Here is a 24,395-nt window from a genome sequence, read left to right as displayed (position 1 = left end):
GGGGCGGCGCTCGGGGGTCCCGTATGCCCCGGCCCCGTGTGAGCCGGCCCCGTCCGTGTGCCCCGGTCCGTGTGCGCCGTCCGCGTGTCCTTCCCTATCAGTGTGCTCCGGCCCCCGCGCCCACCGGAGCTGCCCGGCGTGGGTGGGGGACGCAGGGGAGATCCCGGCACCTTTTCGGGAGGCCGTGGCGGGGGCGGGAGCCGCGCTGCTCCCGGCGGGACTCTCCTTTCCTGCCGCCCCCGCCCTCCCTTCCCCCCTTCCCCCCTGCCCCGCTCCCCGCCGAAATGACGGAATCCCCCGTCTGTTTCCTCCTGTTTAATGCCGTTGCCCGGACCACCGTGGCTCCGCTCCAAGGCCCCGCCAGCCGGCGCGGGCAGCCGGCGGTGGCGGCGCAGAGAGGGACCGCTGCCGCCCCCGGCCCCTGCCCCGGCCCCGCCGCCCCGCTCCCGGTCCCGGCCGCGGCCTCGCCGCCCTCGCCGCCTCCCGGGGCCGCCCCGGGACCGCCCCGCCTCCGCCCGCCGCTCCGCTTCGCTCTGCCCTGCACCTCCTGCCCGCCTCTCCGAGTTTGTTTACAGCCGCTACTAGGAGAGACTGTTACACGGAGCTTATTTTGGGAGCGGGTGATGACTAACGAAGTTAAAAGGAGCTTAGTACAGAAAACAACCTTATTTTTAGACGGCTGTTGTTTCATTGTAGCAAACGCGCCCCGGCCGTTTCGAAAAGCCACGTCGTCGGTGCCAGGTCCCTTCTCCTGGGCTGCCGCCGAGGCTTGCACACCAGCTGGCCCTGCCCTGTTTGCTTCCCTTCCCTACCTCTCCTGCCCTAAACCTACCCATAACTGCCAAGGCCACTGCAGGCCTTCATTAATTTGGACTTTACGAAATGTTCTTTAAACAGAAATAAAAATGAAGTGGAAAAATAAACAAACAAACAAATAAATAAAAGTTTTGGGAGTATTAGGAACACTTTACAGTGACCTCAAGCACTGGGTTAGCAGGGACCAGTATCGGCATTCTCCTTGCCTTTCGAGGCATGGCTGGTCTTCTTCGCCTCCTCGGGAAGATGAAAAAGATCTATCTCACGTTCAGCTTCATCCCAAGCAGCCCCCTGGGCTGCAGCATGACAGCACTGCCCACTGCAGCCCGCATGTGGGAGAAGTTGGCAGTGGACAACAGGGAGATGTGGCTGCTGCCGCCTCACTCCCCCTCACCCTTCTTCTCCCCGTGTGGGAATCACTGTAGCAGAGCAGTTCAGGCACCAAGAACAGACACAGGGCTGTCCAAGGCCAGTCCTTCGCTGACCAGTCCTAATCCCTCGCGAGTAAATCACAGCAGAGCTGGTGAGACCTCAGCAGGCTCTGCTCCACTGGATACACAGATCTGTGCAGGCATGCACCTCAGCAAGAAACCCTCCTTTGTCACAAGTTCTGTGCCAGGCCCTGTCTTGCCCCCATCACTGCCATGCAGCCAGCCTTCATCAGCTTTCCATGGGAATGCTTCTGCTGGCCCATCTTTTCTCACAACCCATATCATCCAGGAGAGAGTTGTGTGGGCTCCCTGGGCAGCCCCTCTCCATCCATGTGTCCCACAGCAAGAAGGAGGGCATGAGGTGGTGCTTCCCATCCCATCCACAGAAGCAGTTGTGCTTCAAAACAAAGCATTTGCTGAACTTAGCCAGTAATTAGTTTAATTGCCAGGGAGAGTTCGGCTGTGCTGCTCTGCTGCCCTACTCTACTCTGTTTCCTCCTTTGCTGAGACTGAGTGTGCAGTGGCTTGTGTGGCCCAGGTCAGGCTGATAAACTTGTCCATGTGGCTGCACGTCAAAGCGATGCTTGTGGGAGGCAGTGCAGAGTGGTGGGGAAGCAGCTGGACTGGGGAGAGAGTTTGGTAAGAAGGGAAACCTAGCAGGTGACAGAGCCTTTGCTTTAGGGCATATAGCCCTTTTGGTTCCCACTCATCTTCCCCTGCCCTGACAGCAATCAGTTTGTACTGGAGAAATCACAAGAATTAAAAAAAATCTGTATATTGTAGAAAGAAGGATGGTAGGAGTAGGAAAGGAGCCTTCCCTCCTCCTTTCCTTTGAGATAGGGTGGGTGAGGAATAATGTCTCAGCATTGCAGTACTTCCCACTGCCAGTGATTTCTGGGCTATACCCCTCCAATGCTGGAGCCGTCTGTGGAACCCAGAGCCCATGCTGGCATTCCCTGTGCAGTTTGGCCATCTGACACGTGCTTTCTCTGAACCTCACACACTGCTCCTTTGCTGCAGAAAGGAGCCAAATGACGCAGGCTTGGATGGGCACGTTTTGACCACTTTTTACCCCTTCTGCTCATCTTTGCAAGCAATAGATTTCCCCCCATCCTCCGCTCTTGCATGTAATGTTATCCTTTAAAAAAAATACTGCAGAGTATTTATACAGGATGTTTTAATAACTGAAGAGTCTGATTCATGTTCACAAGATTAGTTTCACATTATGTGAAGTTGTGTGAGTGTGTGTATTCCCTTCTGCATTTTCCTTCTCTCTCCTTATTGTTGGGCCTCAGCAGTCTGGGAGGGACAGTTTGCATGGAGCTTCGTGCACAGTAGCTACAGTATTTCTCAGGGAAGCTTTAATTCAACCAAAATGCCTTTGTCAGAGGATATAGGTTAGTAGCGCAGCACAACAGGTTGTGCCTCACCTGCACCCTGAGCTGCTTGTAAGACTTGGGGCAAATTGTTTCTTTGCACCGTGTTCTGTAAAATGAAAACTTGCAGCTTTGTCTGCACAAGTGTTTTGAAAACAGGGTGGTGGGAACTTCTCTCTGCAATGTTTACCAATGTCAAACATTTTCTTACAATAAACGCACAGAATCCCACAATCCAAGATGTAGATCAGAAAAAGCCTCCCATTGCTCTGCATGGAAATTTTGTTTTGGGCTTCTTGTCCTTATATCCTTACAGCCTTTTATATCTAACATTCATAATAGGGGCCATCTTCTTAGGGTTCGCACACCCATCTTTTGGGTCTTGGCAGCTTCAAAAGCACCAGCATCTGTTCAGAATTTCATTCATTGTAACAAAAGATTTATAAGTCTCAAGCCTCCCTAACCAAGTCCCTAATTAAAGTCTTTCTAATCCCCTGCTTTGAAAATTGTAACAAGATTTGCTGGAAACTGAGACAACACATGGCCAGTGTTTATGGCTGGTAAGGCACCATTTTGAAAACACATCCATGAAACCTTTCAAGCAAGGCAAGGAGCACAGCTGAGCGATGTCCAGCTGCTGCCTGAAGCCCCTCAGAAACTAGTACAAACGCAGAGGCTGGGCTCATCCCCAGACACAGCCTCTTTCACAGGCTGCCAGAAATCATTTCATCACTTTTAAGGTGCATTGCACTTAGCAGGACAAATACTAGAGGAGTTTTGTGTGCTTGAATAATGTTGTAATTTACCTTGTAACTGGTATCATTACGACGTTGAGTGCTCTGTTGATTTACCTGGCTTTTGATTTAGTGGACTCTTTTTAAACGACAGTTTAGGAATGCAGCCAGCGACTGCAGGCAAAGAACCTTAAACCTTTTTAGAGCTACAGTCATCTGTTCAGACAGTGACTTTTTAAAATCAAGACAGACGTCAGACAGCCGCACCAGACCCATATACAGAGAGCTGCGACTGAATTGAACTGGGACATTAGTTCAGAGAAATAATTTCATAATGATACAGGCTGCGTCAGTGCCATTTTGTTTTCTTTTGAGTTTGTCCCTTGTACAAACCCAAACTGTGGCAGGTACAGGGTGGAACCCTTGCTGCTGTCAGGGGTCACTGTGCAGCATCTTCCCTCCACAGCTGGTTCAGCTGAGGTGGGTACCAGCAGTGGGATGAATTCTGTCTCTGCTGCGTGACCCTGGGGTCCCACCACGGCAATTCAGGAGCTCCCTTCACATGGCAAAACAACCATCAAAAATGAAAATACTGATACTCTGCATTTTTCCCTGGACACTGCCAATGGAATGTGCAATACAGTGGGTGGTTAAAAAATAAGAGCATGTCTAACACTCTATTTGTACTTGTACAGTATTGACAGACTCGCAAAGAAACAGTGACAAGGTTTTGTGCCAGACAATGTGTTTTAGCTCTGGAAATATCTGAAGTTTCAGGATTCTGCAGGTGCTGATACAGAGGGTGGTAACAAGATTTTTTACTTATTCAAAAGCACTTAATGAAGGAAAGACTGGTTGGGTACACAGGGACTCAACCTGGCAGCAGAGTAGACCCTTCTTCTGAGGAAGGGAAACATCCGATTTACCAAGTCTGTGGTAGACTGGAACTTGTGGTAGGTATTGGTTCCTGCACACCACGGGGATGGCAGCTTCCACCTCATCCATCCTCCAAGGTGCAGGATCACACCTTCATTTTCAGGCAGTGCAAAGCAGTTTTTTCCAGATGTCTATGTTTCGCTTGAAGGAGTGGGGTTGCTGCAATAGACTTTGTGGAAGTGGTGACCCAGAAGGATGGATGCAAGGCCTGGGCTGGCTGCATGTGCAGCAGTGCTGCTTCACTCAGTAGTCCAGGGGCCAGTGGCTGAGCCTGGGATGATCAGGAGTCAGAAAAGGCTTCCGCTGCAAAAGGGGCTTCTTTTTCTCTTGCCGATAAGCTATTCATCCCCTGGAAAGTCTGCTTTTAGCAACAGGCCCCCGTAACTCCATCTCATTCTCTACCCTCTGCTGGGTAGAGTCCGGTCCCCAAGTACATTTCCCCACCCCCAGCCAGAGGAGACCTAGACTGAGCTGATTTACAGCAAAGGCAGCATATGTTGTTGAGCTGTGGTCATAACCCAGTGCCCTGAGGAGCCCAAACATGTCCTTAGCTGCCTTTGCTTCCATGCATATGGAAGCATCTTCTTTTAGATCCAAAGCTTTGTGTCCCAATGCACAGAACAGGGCCAGCAGTGAAGCACCCTTTGTAGCCTTCCTCTCTGTAGCTGGGGACTGGCCTGTTTCAACTTCAAGTTCAGTGCCAAGAGCACTCTCCTTGTTACATGAAATGAGTGACCCAGTATGAGGTCCTGGGCTGCAGCATGAGCCCTCTTTTCCAATATCTCAGCTGAGCTATTATTTACTTGTCAGACTGCTGCTATCCCTACTGCTCCCCAGCACCAGCCGAGTCTTTGCCTTCATTAGTTTCCTCCTGCTCTAGTCTATTAAACTTGCATTTAAATATGCTATTGGTTCTCCCTAAATGAATAACCTTTCATTGTGTAATATTGAATTCCTTTGTATTAGCCTGTTCCCCAGTGTCTCCAAATCCTCCTGTAGTCTGGTGCGTTCCTGAAATTTATCAGCAGCTTCCCCTCCTATCATGATGTCATCTGCATCTGGGCACTTGGGATATCGCACCAACCTCGGGCTCATTTGTACAAAACTCTTAAACAGAACAAGTCCTGGTGCTGAGCCCCGGGAGATCTGGCATGTAAACTCTCTTCTTGTGCGTGGTGCTATTTATTGCACTTCTCTTTTCTCTAACCCAAGTTTATCCTTCTAATATTGATACTCCAATACTCGTACACATGACCTCATTTTCTGATGCAGAGTCAGTAACCTTGTTAAACTCCAGCAAATATAAAATCATTGCTTTAACTTTTCTGGGCTCACCTTCACAAACTTTATGAATAGGATTTGGACTACTCTAGAAGCAATTTTGACTATGGCCTCTTGTGCCAGATGCGTACAAACACCAGTCCCTGCAGCATGATAGGGTAACCCAAGGGATGGGAAGTATTGAGGGAGAAAGGAAATACTTTCCAGGTGGTGAAATGTGGTGCCAAGGTTTCATTCCCTCACTTTTGGCTATGCCCTATTGAGGAGCATCCTATACATTTGATGTAAAGTAGGTAATGATGAACTACAGCCCAATGGCGTAAAGCAATATGCTCTTCTCTGCTATTTTTTTCACCAAACAGTGAACTGCTCAGCCTTTCCAAAGACAGTGGCCTTGGACAGGGAGGAAACTTGGAGCTTTTCAACCTAAAAGATGAAATTATAGGAAAGTGCTTGCTATTGGAGATGAAGGGTTACGATGGAGATGGTGATGCAGATGTCTCTAGGTGCCTGCAGGGCACTACTTCAGCACCAATGGCCAGCTACATTGTTCAGTGGTACCAAGGTCATGGCTGAGCTGCACCAGCTGCCGAGCTGGGAGCACTTTGGTGGTGGGCTGACTTTGATCCTAACTCTGAGCCCAACTTTGTGCTATCCTGCCTGCTCTGGCTGTCCAGGGATGCCATGGACCTCAGCTAATGCTTGTTTCTCACAGAGATGCCACATGGATGGGGGATTTCTGAGAAGCACTTTGATCAGTTTGGCAGAGACAGAAGCTTCTCTTTGCCAGATGACAGGCTGGCAAGAGATTGGACTTTTAACATATACCTTCTTCACGGCTGGAATTGTATCTCCCTCATTCTTTCCACACCATATTTCATGCACAGTGAGAGTTTTCTTTATAGGGGTGATTTGACTCGGGGAGGTGGAGGGGGCAGCAACCTGAAAGAGATTGCTGGACTCTTGTAGTTTGGTCAAGGATGTGTTTGGTTCTTTGTGTAACAAAATGACGTACAAGCCTTTGTTCCATTAGCTAATGGCAGCATTCCTGCTTTGTGACATCCCTGCATGCTGAAGTAGCTATCTTGAAGAACAAATGCTGAAAATTAAAATCTACTTGAGTCAAGCTTCCTCATTAGCAGCCTGCCTGGCTAGACTCTACCTTATTATTTTTTTTGCTGGTATGTAGCTGTAAAGAGAAAACCAAGGAGAAAAATAGGCAATTAAAATGCATTAAATTGATTTCCAAATGAGTATGCAGAACCAGAAAGTCTCAGGAAGAACCCCATCTCTTCTTTTGCATCTGTTGCTGTATATGAGAAGTGCAAATTCGCTAGCAACTAGAACAAGACACGTTTGCAAACATCAGTAGGGTCAAACTTCTATCTAGGATCTCTCAGTCGAGTCCCTGAAAACCAGATGTGTTGAGTTGTTGCAGTTTCTTCACATGCATTGCAGAGCAGGACCTTTCAAAGGCCGTAAAAAGTTTTTCAGGATGAACACCTCAGCCCCTGGTAGTTCAAACGCAAGACTCTCAGCTCTGCAAAGCCAGAGAATCCTTTTCCTCATTGCTAACAAAAATGCTGAAAAGCACCTCATGATTCCTCTGCTCTGAACTGTGTTCCAGCACAAGAGTGAAACCACAAGCATCATGAAACCTTCTAACACCAGGCACTGGGTCTACATCAACTACCTTCTACCTCAAGTTAATGCAGATACATCAACTGCAAGCCTGGAACAGTTATAGAAACCCATGAAGATGACACAAATTAATATCTTCCTCTCCTTTGCTTCCAGGACCTTATTCTCCCTACTCTCTTCCTCCCAAGAGTCCAATTAAATTTACTTTCAGGTTGCTTTTCAAGCACATGAAGTAAATTATAAAATTAAAGAAGCCTCTTAACTGTGGTGTATGAGAAGGAGGCTGCCCACAGAGGTGTGTATGGTGCAAGGGAAAACTGCATGGGCAGATCTGTGCAGACAGTACTGCCTTTGTTAAGCTAAGAGGTAGAGCCATGGCAGAAGAACCTCTTTGACTGACCAATGCAGACTGGATCTATCCACCAAGCTTATTCTGGGGAAGGCAGGTGGGAAAAGACAAACTGAAGAATAGGGCTGAACATTGGTTCACAGAACACTTTGGAACTTCAGCTGAAGAACCCTTCACTTGATGTGAGTCTTTGAGATGAAAACTACTTGCATTTACTGCTGAAGGGCTGCTGCCTGCTTGCTGCCCAGCACTGATGCGCTGAGCAGCCCACAAGAGCTGTGCCACAATGCAATACTTCTCTTGGTGTTTCTCAAGTTACATGAGTCAAAGCTGTCAAGTCTGGAAGTCTGGGATTTGGCTCCAAGTTTTGTTGGCTGCACTCCAATAAGTGGATGCAGACTAATTCCACAGAAGCAGCCAGCAACCTCTAGCAGGACAAAGAAAGGCCATTTCCACCCACACACAGCCTCTCCTTCTCCCACTGGAAAGCTCCACTTGTCACTGGGCTGCAGAGGTCCAGCACTGCGTGGAGCTCTGGAGCACCTTGTCTGGGTGCTGTGATGGTTCTCTGAATGCAAAGAGATATAGAATGACCCACAGGATTAGGCAGAAAGCGACCTCAGAAACTGTGCATGCATGGGCATATACACACACAGGTATCCCCTTTATTTAGAGTTCATGGCTAGCTAGACTTGGTGATCTCAGGGTAAAACTTTGTCTGGAGGAGGGACTTGAAGGGTGACTGCTGCCTGGGTACAAAGCCTAGTACAAGACCTCTTAGATCCTGTGACTGGCTTGGATAAAGAGGGTTTAAGGGTGGTATCAGTGGCAGATCAGAGGAGGGTAAAGGCAGGGTAGTAAGAGATCAGTTTGGGATAACTATGGAGGGGCCAAAGCATGAGCTCCCAGTTGAGTGATAAGGGTCTTTCTGGAACATTGGTGTGAAGGTCTGGAGTGGGGCAGGAGAAGGCAAGGGAAGGGCTGCCAGGATGTTTGTGCAGAGAACCCAGTCATAACACTGGGTCTGGTAGAGCAGTCCTATGGACTTTGTTGATATAGAAAGTGCTGAGATCCTGTCCTACTTGGAGCATGAGAACATGTTGCTTCTGATAGTTGGCATTAGTGGTCAGTAAATCTGGCAAAAAGTGGTTAATGAGAGCCTTGATATGAAATCTGTCCTGACTCAGCTGCCTTCACCATCCTGAGGATATCACAGTAAACACTACTTGGGGTAGTTTTCTCTTAAGGGCATTTTCTCCACCCAATTAAAGTTCAATAGAAACCACAAATTTGCCTCAGAGAGTGGGGACTCTGAATTCCCAAGACTTTGGTTTGAAGCCAGCCTAGATGGACTGCTGTCAGAAACCCCTTCACCTTTCAACTACTGCACTGATAAATAAATTAGCCTGCCAGGTGGAGACTGCATTCCCAGCAGCAGGAATTGGGGTGATGGTGTTTGACAATGACTGAATTGGAAAGAAATCCTTTCCATAAGACTTAAGACTAAACCATTCAGGAGGCTTTTCTTTCCTGTACTATGGAAACACAGTTTTAGAAAACGGGCACAGTGTATCTTGAAAGACGGGTATTTCTTCTTGGTTATGACAGTGGATGTGGGCTTTTACTTATTTATTGGCTTCCACCGCCCCCTTCTGGCTTTTGTAAAAACACCAGCTTTCACCAGAAACTTTCCTTTAGAAATAAAATAGCAAAGCAAACTCCCCATATTTATTGATGATGACTCTGACCTACTTCAACACATCAGTCATTCAAACAAATCCGAGACCATTTTGGAAAGCACAGATACTGACTAGAAGGGAAAGAATGCAGGTGCTGCTTCTGACTGGGTTAAAGGGGCTGATGACAGGTATGGAATTACACCAAAGTTAACCGACTAATTTCTAGAGTAACCACTCCTAAATATAGCAAAAATTCACACTCTGTTTTCATGAAAAAAATGAAACACGAGTGAAGTAGTCCCTAAGGTGAGGTGCCACTCAAACAAGGAGGATGATCAAGTCTCAATTAAAAGTGAAGAAGTCCTTCCTTCATACCTTGTGTAAATGACACTATCAAGCCCCCATATGCCCAAGATTTTAAGTTAACAGATTTACCACCTTGATGAAAATTCTGCCTCCTTCTAAGAAAGAAGTACCATTTCTTTCCTCCCAAGTCATGTCTGGAAGATTCTAGGACCTTCCTCCTTGCAGACTGCTTCTAGCCCTACCCCACTATTATTGTCATATTTCCTCAGTTCCATGCATTCTCAGTGATGGCAAAACCTTTTCCCTTGTCAGTCTCTTAATTAATGGGTAAAGGGGCTCTTTCTCCCTCTCTGAATAACCTGCATCATCATCTCCACCATCCTGCTCTAGGTCTATAATGTGATACCAATAACAATTATCTATTTGGTGCTCCTGTACTCTGCTTTTATTCCCTTCCAACTGATCATTTTGATTGCCCGGCTTGAGATTTATCAAGAGACTGGAGGCTTGTACAGTGAATATTTAGCATGTTTTGGAAACCAGGCTCCTACTTAAAAATAGTAGCATTTACAATCATCAGTCACTCCTGGGAGAGGCTGCCTCCAACTGGGAATAGAAGTTTTTGTATGGGCAAAACGATTGAAATTATTAGTCTTCCCCCTTCACTCACCTCATGTCTCAAGTTCTTAGTTCCTGTCTCAAGTTTTGATATTCACATTGAAATTTGTGTAATATGAACCTGAATAACTGCTGTATTCTAGATTTGCAAGCAACTCCCTTTTGTTTTTTTCTTAAAACAAGATAAAGTTCCCACATTTTTTATGTCTTGGAAGAGTATCAAACCAGAAAAGGAGGGATGCAAAGTAGAAGAGCTTGGAGATGTCTGTGACTCAAACAGGACTGGCAGGTATCAAGAAAGACTCCAGAGAGGTCTTTGTTTTTCATGTTTTCCTTGAGTCGCTGGAGGGTGTCTTCCTTCCAAAATTTCTCCCTTAGCTGAACTGGCAGCGCATATACTGAATTCAGCTTGCCTGAAAGCAGCTCAGCCATGAGAAGCTGCTTGGTCACTCTCTTCACATGATCACCAGATGAGTCTCTCTCATGGAATTTGTGTCCCATCTTTAAAAATAAATACAACACAAATAAATGAAGTCTTGACTGTAGTCACCAGCCCTGACCCACACGCAGATGTGACTATGCTTGAGTCAACAGCTACAAGATCAGCAGGCTGCAATTTCAAAGAGGCCCCAGACACCCAGGTTACTCAGAGAAGAACACCACAAGCAGGAACGGCAGGTGCTGATGAATAGCTAGGGCAACGGCATGGTCAATCAGATGCTCAAAACACAAACAAGATGGTTTGTAGAAAGACCAGTTCATGAGGGAGACCTCCCGATGTCCCCAGGGTGATGCCAACTGGCTTGCTATGAGCACAGGGTCACAGCAGCACTTTGTGCTTAGGAGTTGTACCTCCATGCCAAGCATAGGGTAGCACAGGACCAGACAGATAACCCCACAGACTTGTCTTAGGGCTCCTTCAAGATAGCTGCCTTCTGATTTTTGCCCCATGGGAGTCACTAACTCTCTCTGCACACCATGGCACCAGGACGCAAAGGAGCTGTGTACAGGGTAAAACAAGAAGAGCAGGCATTCAACACATTCTAACAGTACACCCTTTTCCTGCCAGGCCAGTAAACTGCAAGTGGAAGCTGCAGAGGCTGCCCTGATCCTGCAGCATGGCACAGCCCAGACATTCCATCACACTGGGCAATGTAGAACAGGGTGAGGGGCCGAGGGTATGTTTCTGTAGGGCCTCAGGCTACATAAAGTTTCCCCAGATGCTTTCATTTTCTCCCCCCAGCCTTCTGCCTCTGAAGGCATTTCCTGTGTCTGACCAGAACACGTGAAGTTCTGCAGTTTTGGACATCTCTGCTGCCACGCCCCGAGGCAGCTGCCTCTAGGGCCAGCTTTGCTTTAAGAACCCTTTCCCTGATTCTCCAGCAGTAAACCCCATCACTCAGGGGTGATATGTCAGAACTGGCAGAGTGAGTTACCTGCATGTCAAGAAGAAAGACTCCAGTGCTGCTGAGCACCAGATCAGTGACTTTGGCTGGCTCTGCATTACAGCTGAGCTATAACCTCGTTCTCCTGTCTCACCTGCCATCTCCAAGTAATTGCTTTTGGACAGATAGTAAGCTGGCACCGTGGTTATGTGACTAGCAGCTTGGCTTTTTTCCCACTCCACCCAAATTTGCTTCAGGGTATACAAAGAGAGATTATTTTTTCCTCTACCCTGCTTCCCTTCCAGCACTACAAACAAGTTTACACAGAGGCTGAAGGCTTCAATGACCAGACAACTGCTCAGGCTGTGGACTACTTACACCTGAGTCTCCCAACATTGGTCCAGCTGTGCCCACTGGAGAGCATGAAGGCACCTTTCCACAGCTGCCACTCTCAGGATAACGCAACAATGCAAGTGCAATGCAACAGCCCATCCTGGTCATTCCTGCTCAGGAAAAATCCCTTCTGGCAAGCAGGGCCAGACCTGAATAGAAGAGCTGGGAAGAAATGCATAGCCTTTTGACAGTCTGAAATTGTTTCTTTGAGGTTGGATGGATTGTTTAAAATGTGACTTCCCTCTGTAGTTCCAGACATTCAGGTCTGAGCCTCACGGTCATCTTAAAAGGCTTATTTTCCTAAAATGTTATTTTTTTTTTTTTTAAGTAGGATTTGCCATGTTGGTATATTTTGATTGTTTTTGCTCTGAACTCTGCACAAGTTAAGGGCATCTAAAACCTATGTTAATGTAAGCAGCAGATTTCTTCCTTCCACTTCTTATTTCATAGAATCATACAGTAATTGTAAGATTAAAACACTTCAAGATAATGACTTCTTAAATCTTGGAATCTGTCACTATAACAACCAATTCCTAACAAATGTACAGATATTTTCATATGTTGCTTTCAACTCTGAACTCTCCTACTATTATAATACCAAAAATAACATAAAAGGACCTACCAGAATTACAACTAGTCATGCACAGGTAAGAAAGTAATGTGAAGGCCTCCAGCTAGGATATTTTAAAAAATCAGATTAATAATTTAGTAAGGTGAAATATTTTATTATCTTCTCACATGAAGATAATGCCAAAAAAAGTAACTATAAGCAAGCCAAAACCTCTACAACCAGAGGACAACAGTTTCAAAGCCATTAAATCTTGTTTCCCTTCACCTCCTTCCTAGAATTCGATAGAATAGTACACGCTTGGGTTTGTTGTGGTGGGTTTGCTGTTGTGGTTTTGGTTTTGTTTTTAAATCACCGATAGTCTGCAAATTGTTTAGCTGCATTTGGATAGGTGTAAGTATGTACTAGACCATGTCTGCGCCATCTGTCTTGCTCATGACACTCACATGGAAAATTACCTCCTACAGCTAGGATAAACTCCATTCAGATGGCATCAAGATAACCAACAGACTTATATTCAAGTGACTGTCATGGAAGAGTCGGTATTCTGATGAAGGGAAAAGGTACTCTGGGAAGCAGAAGCTGTTGGAGGAAGTGCGTAAGTAGCTGTGTTCCTGCAGATGAATTTGGAATTCAATGGCAAGAGAAGGCGGCAACCAGAGACTACACGCAGGGGAAACAACAGCTCGTCTTCCTCTACTAAGCACATGCAGCAAAGAGCTTTTCCCCAAGGGAATATCTTGACTGAGAATGCCCAGATCTCTCCTTCAAATAGGCAATAGATGATTGCAATAAATACAAAACATATGTACATACACCCTTACTCCTTACAGGTCTGCTCATCCATTAACAACCCCCAGCCTTCCAGCCAGGAATTAATTTTCAACAGACTTTTGAAGTAGTTATCTATAATTTGCTTCCACATAACGTGTGTTTACTTTGCAAAATCAAATTCATGCTTAGAACTCCGAGCAAAACACAGCAAAACACAGAGGCCCCATGGAAAAAACTAGATGTGTATGTTATAGAGAAACAATGGAAAGCAGCTCTACAAATAAGAATTACAATGGTCTATTTTGTGTACTGCTTGCTTAAAGCTGTGTGAACATTATAACCAAAGCTCTTTTTATTCTTGGCAGTTTTGTCAGGAGAAGAGAAAATAAAGATAGTTTACTGCTAGAAGAAGAAAAGCAGGGACATAAATACTTACGCATCACAGTTACAGAACACAGTATCTCCTCTTCTCAGAGCAGATAATCTCTTAGTTCAGTAATGCAGAAGGCTAAGTATTCCTCAAGCCTGATTTTTTGGGAGCAATTGAGAGGTTTACCATGGCCGATTACAATTTCAAGTGGAACACACATGCTGGAGGACAGGAGGAGACTACAGTAAGGACAAATCTCAGTTGCAGTTTTGCTAAAAACCAGTCAGGAATGGAACAATAAAGCAGAATTTGTCAACTCCACTGCAGAATGCTCTCTCATTATTCTGCTCATGGCATCCATTCACAACCTCTGCTGTAAAATATTTTGATCAAAACTATAGTTTTGGTTGATGAAGTAGTGAATAGGTCTTTCAGTGCAATTGCCTATTTGAGGCGGATTTTGTCAGCAATTGGCTGAGCAAATTTCCACTCACAGTAATAGCTGTGAACCCTGCTGAGGGCATCTGTTGGGTAGTTAATACTTGTTGGGAAGTATCTCGCTTTAAGTGTGTTTTGTTTACAAAAGAAATTCCAATGCTTTTTAACACAGTGTTAAAGACGTTGTGCCTCCTGTTTATTTACATATAATGTTCAATCCGTGTTGTCTTTGTTCACTTGTACTGATTTTCCTCCCTACAGGGGGCTAACATATCGAAGGGCTTTTTGATTGCCTTCAAGTTTCAATTGAGTTATAATAATAACAGCCTAGATACAGAAAGGTTATTCAATTAAGTGTTATAAGAGACTGCTGGCCCAATTCTTTCCTTTCTAGCCAGCAAAAATAAGGAGAAACTCCATGGAAGCTAAAATTCAAATGGGTATCAGCATAAACAGGACTTAGAAGAACAGTTTCTGCACTGGTGGCAAGACCAGAACAGCCACTTCTCCTCCTGTGGCTATCACTTTTTAAGTGATCCAGAGCCCACATATTCTGCACTAAATTCCTTTGCCCTGCAGGAGTTGTTGGAGCCACATTAATAGCTCTGGACACATGGAGGGAAGCAGGTGTGAAACAGATGCAAGCCTCTTTCATGTTATCCTGCCCATATAAAACCCAGGAATACAAAGCTGTTCAAAAGCAGGAAAAGAGATCGGAGTATCTTTGGTAACAGTGCATCTCCAAAGCCTCTAAGGAAGTCTATCCTGTCACACAGTGAGCCCTTCCCCAGGCCTGACTCACCATCACTCGCGTGGTAAAATACGCAAACCAGGGTGGATCAGGCTTGAACAGTCCCAAGCTCCAGTGGTGACGGAACCCTTCACTGTACCCTGTATGAGCAAGGTGGAGGTGCACATCAGTTTAGGGATGGAGGATGATCCCAGGAATGCACTGCCTAGCTCACCAGCAGAAGAATTAAGGCTGGTTCTTTCTCCAAGTAGTCCCAGTGCCCTGAGACAGAAATAAGGTTGCAGAGGAGTATGGAGACTATACTGCTTAGGCTTACTCTCTAAAATGCACAAATGGGCATAAGTAAGAGCAATACGTAGGGAAATCATCTCCTCACTGTCTATAGAAGCTGAACCTCATGACTACAGCTGTTTTAACTACATATGTGACTATCAAAATTCTTGCTTAAATACCTGCAGAACTGCTGTCCAGTTTGAAAATGTTCCCAACTGCAGAGCTCTCTCTTGCAGACATGTTTTCAAAGGACACTGAAGGAAGTTTAAACTCACACTCTCTTGCAGACGGAGGGTACGAAGACATTTGTAATACAGGTTTGCTCAAGCTGAAGCTGCTCATCAAGATAACACATACTTCCTATGTACATACAAAAGCAATGGCACATTTTCTGTCAACCACTCTGAAAATTTAGGAAGAAAACAGGAGATATCACACTGATGAATTCTGATGGCACATGTCAGCAAGCTCAGTTTGAACATAAAAACATTGTAAACACTTGCTACAGAGTGCTACATATTTAATGCTAAGTATGCAAGGATTTATCTTCCCTTTGCAAACTAACACCTTGTGTAGTAAAATGTTTTCTAGCAGTTACATGAACACGTAAGTTGAGAATAGCATCGGAAAAACCCCAATATAATTACCAGTAGTCCTCTTCTGCAGGATCTCTCCTTTTCCCTGTGTTCTTCCGTTAAACTACATAGGAAATCTAGATGTTTAGCTCATGTGCTTCTTAAACATGATCCATGTATTGTTACGTATGTTATTTTGGTGAAGATGTATTTCCTGTTCACACCTTGCTCCTCCATCCTATCCCAGTTCTGAAATTGTTTTCCAAATATGTTTTCAGAGAGTCATGATTACCATTTCAGAAAAACATATCTGACATAGCAGCTCACAAAAGTAAACATTTATTTAATACCAAGTAAAACTAAAGGTCCTTCTGGGTGTAACTTGCAGATCCAAGGCCTAAAGCTGAACCTCAAAAGCAATTTAAGTCACTTGAATCAGGCTTCCCCAGTCTTCAAAACAAAGGGCTAGCTGAAACTGGACCTTTGCTGTATATTAAAAATATGAAAAAAACAGGCACTCCAGAGAACTGACTCCACTTTTGAAAGGCTTATACCTGTGTGCAGAATATTTGCCACCACACTAACATTAGAATTTGAACGCTGAGATTTAATACACATATGCTATAAATTCTGTAAACATGGATACAATTGTACCTTATACAGCTGTACTGCAGTAACACTATCAATTTCGATGCTACTTTAATTTTTCTCATTGTCTGCTAATGTCAAAGATGTGAGGTATAGATGAAAGATGACCAACTCTAAGTGCTTTTGCTTATCTCCTGAATCTTATACATATGGTTGTAAGCTCAAAATGTGTAAGACATAAAGGTCTGAAGAAATGCCACCAATGTTTCAGAATAACTGCACACTGGTGACTTTCCTCTATTATTTAAAAATAACTATCACTTCTTGAGGAAAATATAATATTAAAGCAAATCAGCAAGAAAAACATCACAGGACTAAACTAAAAATACGAATCAGGAGTATCTTGCCAAAACCACACATAATGCAGAAAGGCTTCTGTTAGTATGCAAGAACAGTGACATCTTGTGGGGGTTTTACAGAAGTGACAGAGGGACAGAGCAAACTAGTCTGTGATGCTGGGTAATTAAAAGAAACACTACTTCAGTAGTTTATTTAATACATATACCATTAATATTTGGTAGAAATTAGGCTTTATTGCTTTTATAACGAAGAATGAAAATTAAAAAAGAGAGAAGATAAATAGCTAGTAAGAAAAACTTCCAAAATAAAAATTAATGGAGTGGGGTGGAGTCCAAATAGCTCTGCTGCAGTTTCTTCTGCTCTCCCAGGAAGTAGTTATATTTATCACTTATATATTACTCATCCAATAGATTAATGGCATAAGGGTAAAGTTATAAGAGACTAAAATAGCAATTATGCTGTAAAGGCATACAGTCAAACATAAAAATGACATCCATATTAAGCGGTTTTTAAAAACACTCACATAAATATTTAATAAATAAAGCATGAATAGTTATGTTGTTCCTTTCCACTGATTAACAGACTATGCCAAATTCATTATAGGTACTTCTTGAGAAAGCAACATTGTATCACAATGGAAAATTAACATATCCTACTTGCCAGTACAGTATGCAATATTTGGACCCTTCAGATTGCATCAGAGTATATGAGTTTCTGGAACAAATCATCAGCTGCTTTAAAGTGTCATAACTCAGGCAAGATACTCAACTCTGACAGTTTACAAAAAGCAAAAATGTTTTGATTTTTTTCTGTGACAAGTTTGCACCCAAACTAAGTTATAAAAACAAAACATTTACAACTTGGAAGATGATAGATTTTTCCACCAGAATGTTCATGTGTTCCTCTTATTTTCTTTTACCTGAGTAACCTAAGTAAACAGATTACAAGGCAATTTAAACATATTAGCTAATACAAGGTTTACTGGACTTCTCATATATAGAAATGTACTTTGACACTATTTGCAGTTTTACAAATACAAAATGAATAAGAATTTTAAAACATATTTATCAAGCAGCCATGTCTTTGATATCTGTACAGATCAATAGGTGCTGTGGAATTATGTACAGAATTTACCATTAAATTTTTAAACAGCTTTTGTGCAACCTGGCTGTAATGTGCATTTAAAGAACTGCTGTCAACATCACACATCTGTAATTTACTGGTGCCAGAAATGGAGAGTACAGGATAGGACAACAGCTCCTGAAATAATACTGTGCTATGCAGACATCTGTACATAATTCAAATAGTGCATATTAATCAATGTCTGATGAGGAATAATAGCTGCTAATACAGACACGGGCATTTACAGGTATTAGGTTTGTTATAGTAAGTATGGACGAATGACCTTTTCCATATAGAAACATTAAAGGAAAGGGCTTGAATTAGGAAGTTATATAATAATTAAAGAAGGGAATTTATGTAATAAATAACAAAACTTTCAATTTAACTTGCAGAAGATAAATACAGAAGGAAAAAAATCCTTTACAGTAGCAAAAGATCCTTTACAGTAGCAATGAAACAATTCAGAAGCATTGTCAAATCAAAGGTAATTTGGTTTTATTTTATAATCATAGTAAATGAAAGTAAAAAAGAAAAAAAAGGAAATTTATTTTATCTCTGATAGTCTTGTTAGTGTACTTCTGTGTTATTGTATCTGTCACATGTTTCCTCCCTTTTGTGCTCTATTCACCCTACCACTTTTGATTTTTGAATTTATTTTTTTTTTTAAGTTTCTTTAGTCCAACATAAATCCATAGACACTAAAGCACAGTGAATATGTGATTTGCAGACTGGTGTGAGTGAAAAACCATAGGAATATAATCACTTTTACGAGGTAAGCTTGGAGTAACTTGGAGGAGAGAACTTGCGCTTCAAGTACTTGAGAATGTAAAGTGGAAGACAGCTTACAACAGTGATTGCTGACACTTTCCACAGGAAGGTCACAGTTGTGATAAAGGCAACATCTGCAGAAATAAAAAGGGAAAATAAGTAATGGGAGCCGGTAACATGGAAACTGGAACCTCTGTAGTGCAAAGTCAATGAAACTCTCCTAATTGTTTGCTTATGCTGTTGTCCATGCAAAGACCATGCAAAATTAAAAACATAAAGGGCAACAAAGCAGCAGACAGAGAAAGGTAACCTCAATATTTTGGTTTTGCCAACTATTTTCTCTAGACAGGAATTTTAGAGTTCCTTTATGGTCCTTACACTGCTTTGCAGCACAAGTAATTTTAGGGGAAATAGAATCTCAGCTTAAAGGCCATACTCTCTCATAGGAAAAAGTTAAGTCAGCTTATTTTTCTATTAGTAAGAATGATTTTTACCTACTATAATACAAGTTCCCAGCCACAAATTTTGCTATCAGTTTGGATCTTTTATTCTATATTGGTTATTTTTCCCTGAAAGAATCACAACAGCTAGACTGAATGATCCTTAAAACTGTACTGATTAAATCAGAGCCCAAAAATTTCAAGGGAAAACAATGTAGTGATATTGTTACAACCCACACTGAAAAGTTAATTTTTTATGACAGACATCAACAAGAATGGTGACAACTCTACACTTGCTACTGAATTCTTTTGACCATATTTATGATAATCAGGTCATACTTAATTATTGTGGGAAGATCCCAGAACATAGTTAACACAAAGACTTTTTTATTATTTTTCCATTATTTACAAATATATTAAATAATTTGCTACTCTTTAATGAATTTTTAAATATTTAAAAAAAATTCAAGAAAAATTAAACTTCACCTACCTAAGAAAGCTCCAAAAGACACTCTGCCTATACCTGTTTCACAAAGAAGGAAAATGAAAATGAAAGGAAAGATTTACAGAAAATACAGAAGTTATGCGAAAAAACCAAACCCTAACAGTTCTGGTACACAAATAAGGAAATAAAAAGATGTTAGAAGCATTAACTGGAATAGCATTGCCTTTCACATGTCAATCAGAATATTTTAAGCAGTAATTAATTAAAAAAACTTTGAAAACACAGATTTTACATTTGGTCATGTTTTAAGATCGTAAGTACACTGGCACTTCTCTTACATTTGACTTTATTTTATACATTTTACTGTATAAACAACTCCACCCGAACTGTTTTAATGTGAATGAAAATTCACTTCAGAAAATGCAATAAAGAAATACTTTACTGCTCCAACTTTACTCATTAAAATACTTTGCATATTAAACTTTAATATATAAACTTGTTATACAGTTTTAACCTTAGCCTGCTTAGACCTACTGAAAGCTTATGTAACATATCATAGACAGGTCTAATAAGGCCACTGTGTGCAATTAACTCAGAAACATAAAAACTGATTTATTTTCATGAGTCAGAGCTGTAGAACAGTCTAAAATATTTTTGCCTTTCTAATTTAAGTGCCATGTCGTGCTATAATTTCTTTGGGAGGAGACGATGCTTATAAGTAACATCACTGAAAGAAACAGTGAAGTCAAACCTGTCTGGATCATTTTTCCTGATACATGGAAGTTCTCTATATATTGAACTGCAAATCATCACTTAGGTTTATGCTACATCACATACACAAAAAAGGGCTCCCTCCCTCCAAGACAAAATGCGATAGATTAACTGAGAGTAAGGCAAAGCACTAAGCAGAAGTGAGACTAACAGAAAGGCATTTCTCAGATTAACTGGTGAGTAACACAGTGAAATACGTCTTTACAAAATCCAATGAAATTACAGCCCTTTTCAGTACCCTTAATGACAAAAAATACACAATTTAAATACCCAAGCTGCAAGAAGCCATGCAAATATTTATGGACTCAGTTGCTTGGGCTTGTCCAGCAAATACATGAGGATAGCAAACCACTCACTTTATGAAAAAGTTTGCAAGAAGCAAAGTTCCTGCAGGTTTTACACATCTGTGAACACCATCTAAAGGTGTTTTTCATGGAACAGCACCAGAAAGGATGAAAGGACCGGCTGTCACCAATACTACAGACTTACAAAGGTGAAGCAGCAAGTTCTGCCTTATGAAGTTCCTGGAAGTCTGGACTCAAGTGACAGTACCTGTATCTGCTCTTGCTTGTTCCTTTCATTTGTAATCTGGCTGTGGAGATTCAAAAATCAACCCAGTAATCTCTATTAAGGAGTCTGTGCATCAGTCTCAGAGAAAATAAAAAGGTACTCTGGCAAACCTGAAATAATGTACAACACAAGTACCAATCCCAGCGGGGTTGTTTCTTCACTAAAATTTGACTCCTGAGAAATCTGGGAAGTAACAGAACACCTAGGACAGGCAGTGAAGCATTTACTGATTAAAAAAAATTATATAATGTACATACACTACTCTAGTGTTGAACATCTGGGACATGAGAGAGTGAAAGCAGAACTACAGGACTCTTGGAAACTGCCATGCAACATTTAATTCTGCTATGATAGAGAAGGAGGAGCTGTATTCTGCTCCTCTTGAGGTATAATTAAAGTTGTTACATATATTTCTGTAAATTACATTTGTAAAAATCACAGTGAGACAGTTGTTTTTACTAGAAAATAAGTTGATACAAGAAGAAATATGTATTATTTTGATGTTCAGATCCTTGACTGTTAAGATTTGCAGTTAAAATGTGTTCTTTTATATTGTGACCTATAAACAATCAGAACCTTAAGACACAGTATGGCATACCACAGCTTAAAGCAAGTTTAATATAAGCTTAGTATAATTATGAAACAGTAATTCTTATATAAGGTATCTATCCTAATAGCCTGCTGCCTCACTCTCTAGCAATATTTCAACTATTTTAACCTTGTGGGTTACATCTAATGAGGTCCACTTGGTCTGGCATATAAAATACTGCACCGACTCAGTGAAAGATCCTGATTTTTTTTAATAATCATATGTATTTTCAATAGTGTAAATCTCAAAGCCAATTTAAAGTATGCAGTTTGGACTATCAATATTGGATCAAGGATGGAAAAGACATGAATGGTTTGAGTAAAGTTTATCATCTAGATAAATAATACTAACAGGAATAGAGATTGTCAAATTCTAGGAGAAAAGGATAAGAGAGAATTTAACCCAACATTAACTAGACCTAATTTGAACTCAGTCATATTTCTTATAATGAAAGCTGGATTTCAAAATATCATCTATTCTTAATTGAAAAAAACACAAGAAAAATATATTGAAAATATAAACCAGTTCTTTGCTAAAATACTTCTACTATTACTCACCAAAATATTCATTTAGAAATGCAAGAGAGGCCACATAGCAGCCAAGACTGAGGAATTCAGCCACCACCATTAACCAGTGCCATGTTCGTATGGTCAGTGCAACCATCAGGAGCTCAGTCAGGATTAGGGCAGTGAAGGAAATGGCAACGACATGTACAAATTCAGATTCAAAAAGCAGCAGGGCTCCATACATCAGAATACCACCTAGGTAGGGTAGAAAGGCACACACACAAAGTTAACAATACACTCAGCAACAAAATTTCACTGTACCAGTTTTCACAACTGCACACTGAACATTTGATTACTTATGAAAATATGCCCAGTAAATTTTTTTATAAGATAACAACATTGATCTTTCTAAAATAAATTAAGGGTATTTACTGTACTTTGTGCATGTGAAATAAAACAACCAAAGTAAAGCCGTAAAGAAATAAAACTATTAGAAAATTAAACACCTTGTAGTGCAATATATCTGATGAACTGTTAATTAACCTCATTTTGTCAAGTGCTGCAAATAAATGAGATATTGTTGAAAGTGTAATTACTTTTAACTGATTACATAATTCAGATTTCTTCAACAGTACTTCTGTCATTCCATGAAAGAAAACTACTGTGTAAATACATGCAATGTGATAAGTACTCATTAAAATTTTTCTGGATTAGCATTTAATTAAAAACATGTCCTTTTTTAGGTGACATGCACCAATAAAAATACCAATCCATGCTGTGTTTTGAATAGAGTCTGGCACACTATAGGAATATCGATTTACGAGATAAACAGAAAGCAATATATATAACTGCTGATAAAATGTTAAGCTTTGGGAATTCAACCTGCAGCTGAAAAACAATATTGCTAATAGCAGACAAAAAATTCTCAGTTCAGTAAATTCTCCTACCTTGGTAAATACTGATTAAAACCCAGATGAGGAAGGTCTTAAATGACAAAGATCTTCCCTAAGAGAAACACGAGAGGACAGTTAAACAAGACTTTAAAAGAATAATTCTACTCAGATCATATATTTTTAATAGTTAAGTCAGTAGAGAGACATTTTACAAGTAAAATAAGCAGTATTTGAAGTGATATAGGCTACAAAGCTTCTAGCTGTTTTTACAGTTCTTCATTACAAACTTGTATAGAAATTGCACAAAGTCTAAATTTGGGATTAAGAGAGTTAAGGCCTTAAACAGAAGGGATACTTTAGCTTGCTATGCTCTGGCTGGTTTTCAGAAGGATAAATACAGTTAAATTAGTTTCTTTTTTATTTAAAATGTTTTTGTGTCTGTTTTGTAAAATGCACTCATCAGAAAAACAACAACACTGTGTACCTCCTGACCTAATCCTCAAGCTAAGCTGTTACTAGTAACTTTTCAGTGTGGGATAAACTGCCCATTTGCATTCATAGAATAAATGTATGACTCCTGCAAGTTTTAAGTAAGAAACTATTACCAAATAAATTTGAAATATTCTCATGATTGTGAATATTTTAGATTAAAACATACGTATAATCAAAGAATAAATGCTGTACATGTGATACAACTCTTGCATTCTGCGAGGGTACTGATGAAATATATTAGAACTGCAGAGTTGAAAGGATACACATTTTAAAGAATAAAATGACAAACAAAGCAGCCATTTTGCCACAAAAGAAGTGATCAATCTAGAACAGACAAGAATCAGCACTTTAAAAAGAAATGTGTTTGACTGCTGTAGCAAGTGATGAGCTAACTCTGTTACTTCAGTGGAGGCTAAAACAGATTCTTGGATAGATAAGAGTTCATGGCAAGATGCTAAAGATATTTTCATAGGTCTGTATATAGTCTTGAATGTTGGTGACAGGCTGAATGTATGGAGACAAAAGTCTTGCACAAACACAAAGAAACATCAGATCCTTTTTCTCCTGTGAATGCGTACTCATTTTCCTGTGAGTACTGAACACCACCATCACCTTCAACCACAGCTCCTAATTAGCAAGATTTGTGAAATATGAATGAGCTTGAGTTTTGATTCACCTTTATGGATCTAGAAGGGGTAGGTCACTCCTGAACTTCTATGGAATGCTGCACAACAGGCTGTGAATCACCTTCAGATGAAAGCACGGAGTACTTACTTGTACTTGCTTTCAAAATTTCATCAGCTTTCCTATACCTCCACAGAAGCCACATAAACAGTAACATTGAGTCGTGTCCTCAGGGGTATGTGATCACACCTGTCTGAACCTCACCAATTTTCTCTTCTTGCACTGGAGCAAGTCTGTAAATGACTTGTGCTAGTACATTTTATTCTTCTAAAAATCTAAAGATTTTCAGCACTCGCATATCTAAGTAAAGAAATAAATTCCTAGGAATAAAATTATAGTCCATGTCAACATATGTTTGAATAACACCAGTGGTGGTAGAGCATTTAGAGTCCATAACTTGAAAGACGATGTGCAGAAGTAAGTAGGTTTCACAGTGTCATGACTAAGGCAGCATGATCATAAACTGTTGTAAT

The 24,395-nt window shown here is 41.5% G+C and overlaps 1 protein-coding gene across 1 annotated transcript in view; it reads right to left on the bottom strand.

The window, feature by feature from the left end:
• Nucleotides 1–16,855: 16,855 nt before the first annotated feature.
• The window catches only part of ATP9B (ATPase phospholipid transporting 9B (putative)), a 157,970-nt gene continuing 150,430 nt past the window's right edge, over nt 16,856–24,395 (bottom strand). Inside the window, exons 27-30 of the mRNA XM_050308489.1 lie at nt 22,801–22,858; nt 21,905–22,108; nt 19,463–19,495; nt 16,856–18,666 (exon numbers count right to left, since the gene is read on the bottom strand). Coding sequence (XP_050164446.1) covers nt 18,530–18,666; nt 19,463–19,495; nt 21,905–22,108; nt 22,801–22,858 — 432 coding nt within the window. The 3' untranslated portion in view covers nt 16,856–18,529. The remainder of the gene's footprint in view (nt 18,667–19,462; nt 19,496–21,904; nt 22,109–22,800; nt 22,859–24,395) is intronic.

The sequence above is a fragment of the Myiozetetes cayanensis genome, unplaced genomic scaffold (genome assembly GCF_022539395.1).
Source record: "Myiozetetes cayanensis isolate MyiCay16 unplaced genomic scaffold, myiCay2020 scf1, whole genome shotgun sequence".
NCBI classification, from domain to species: domain Eukaryota; kingdom Metazoa; phylum Chordata; class Aves; order Passeriformes; family Tyrannidae; genus Myiozetetes; species Myiozetetes cayanensis.
The sequence above is the reverse complement of the archived record's forward strand: the minus strand, read 5'-3'. Positions and strand labels throughout refer to the sequence as shown.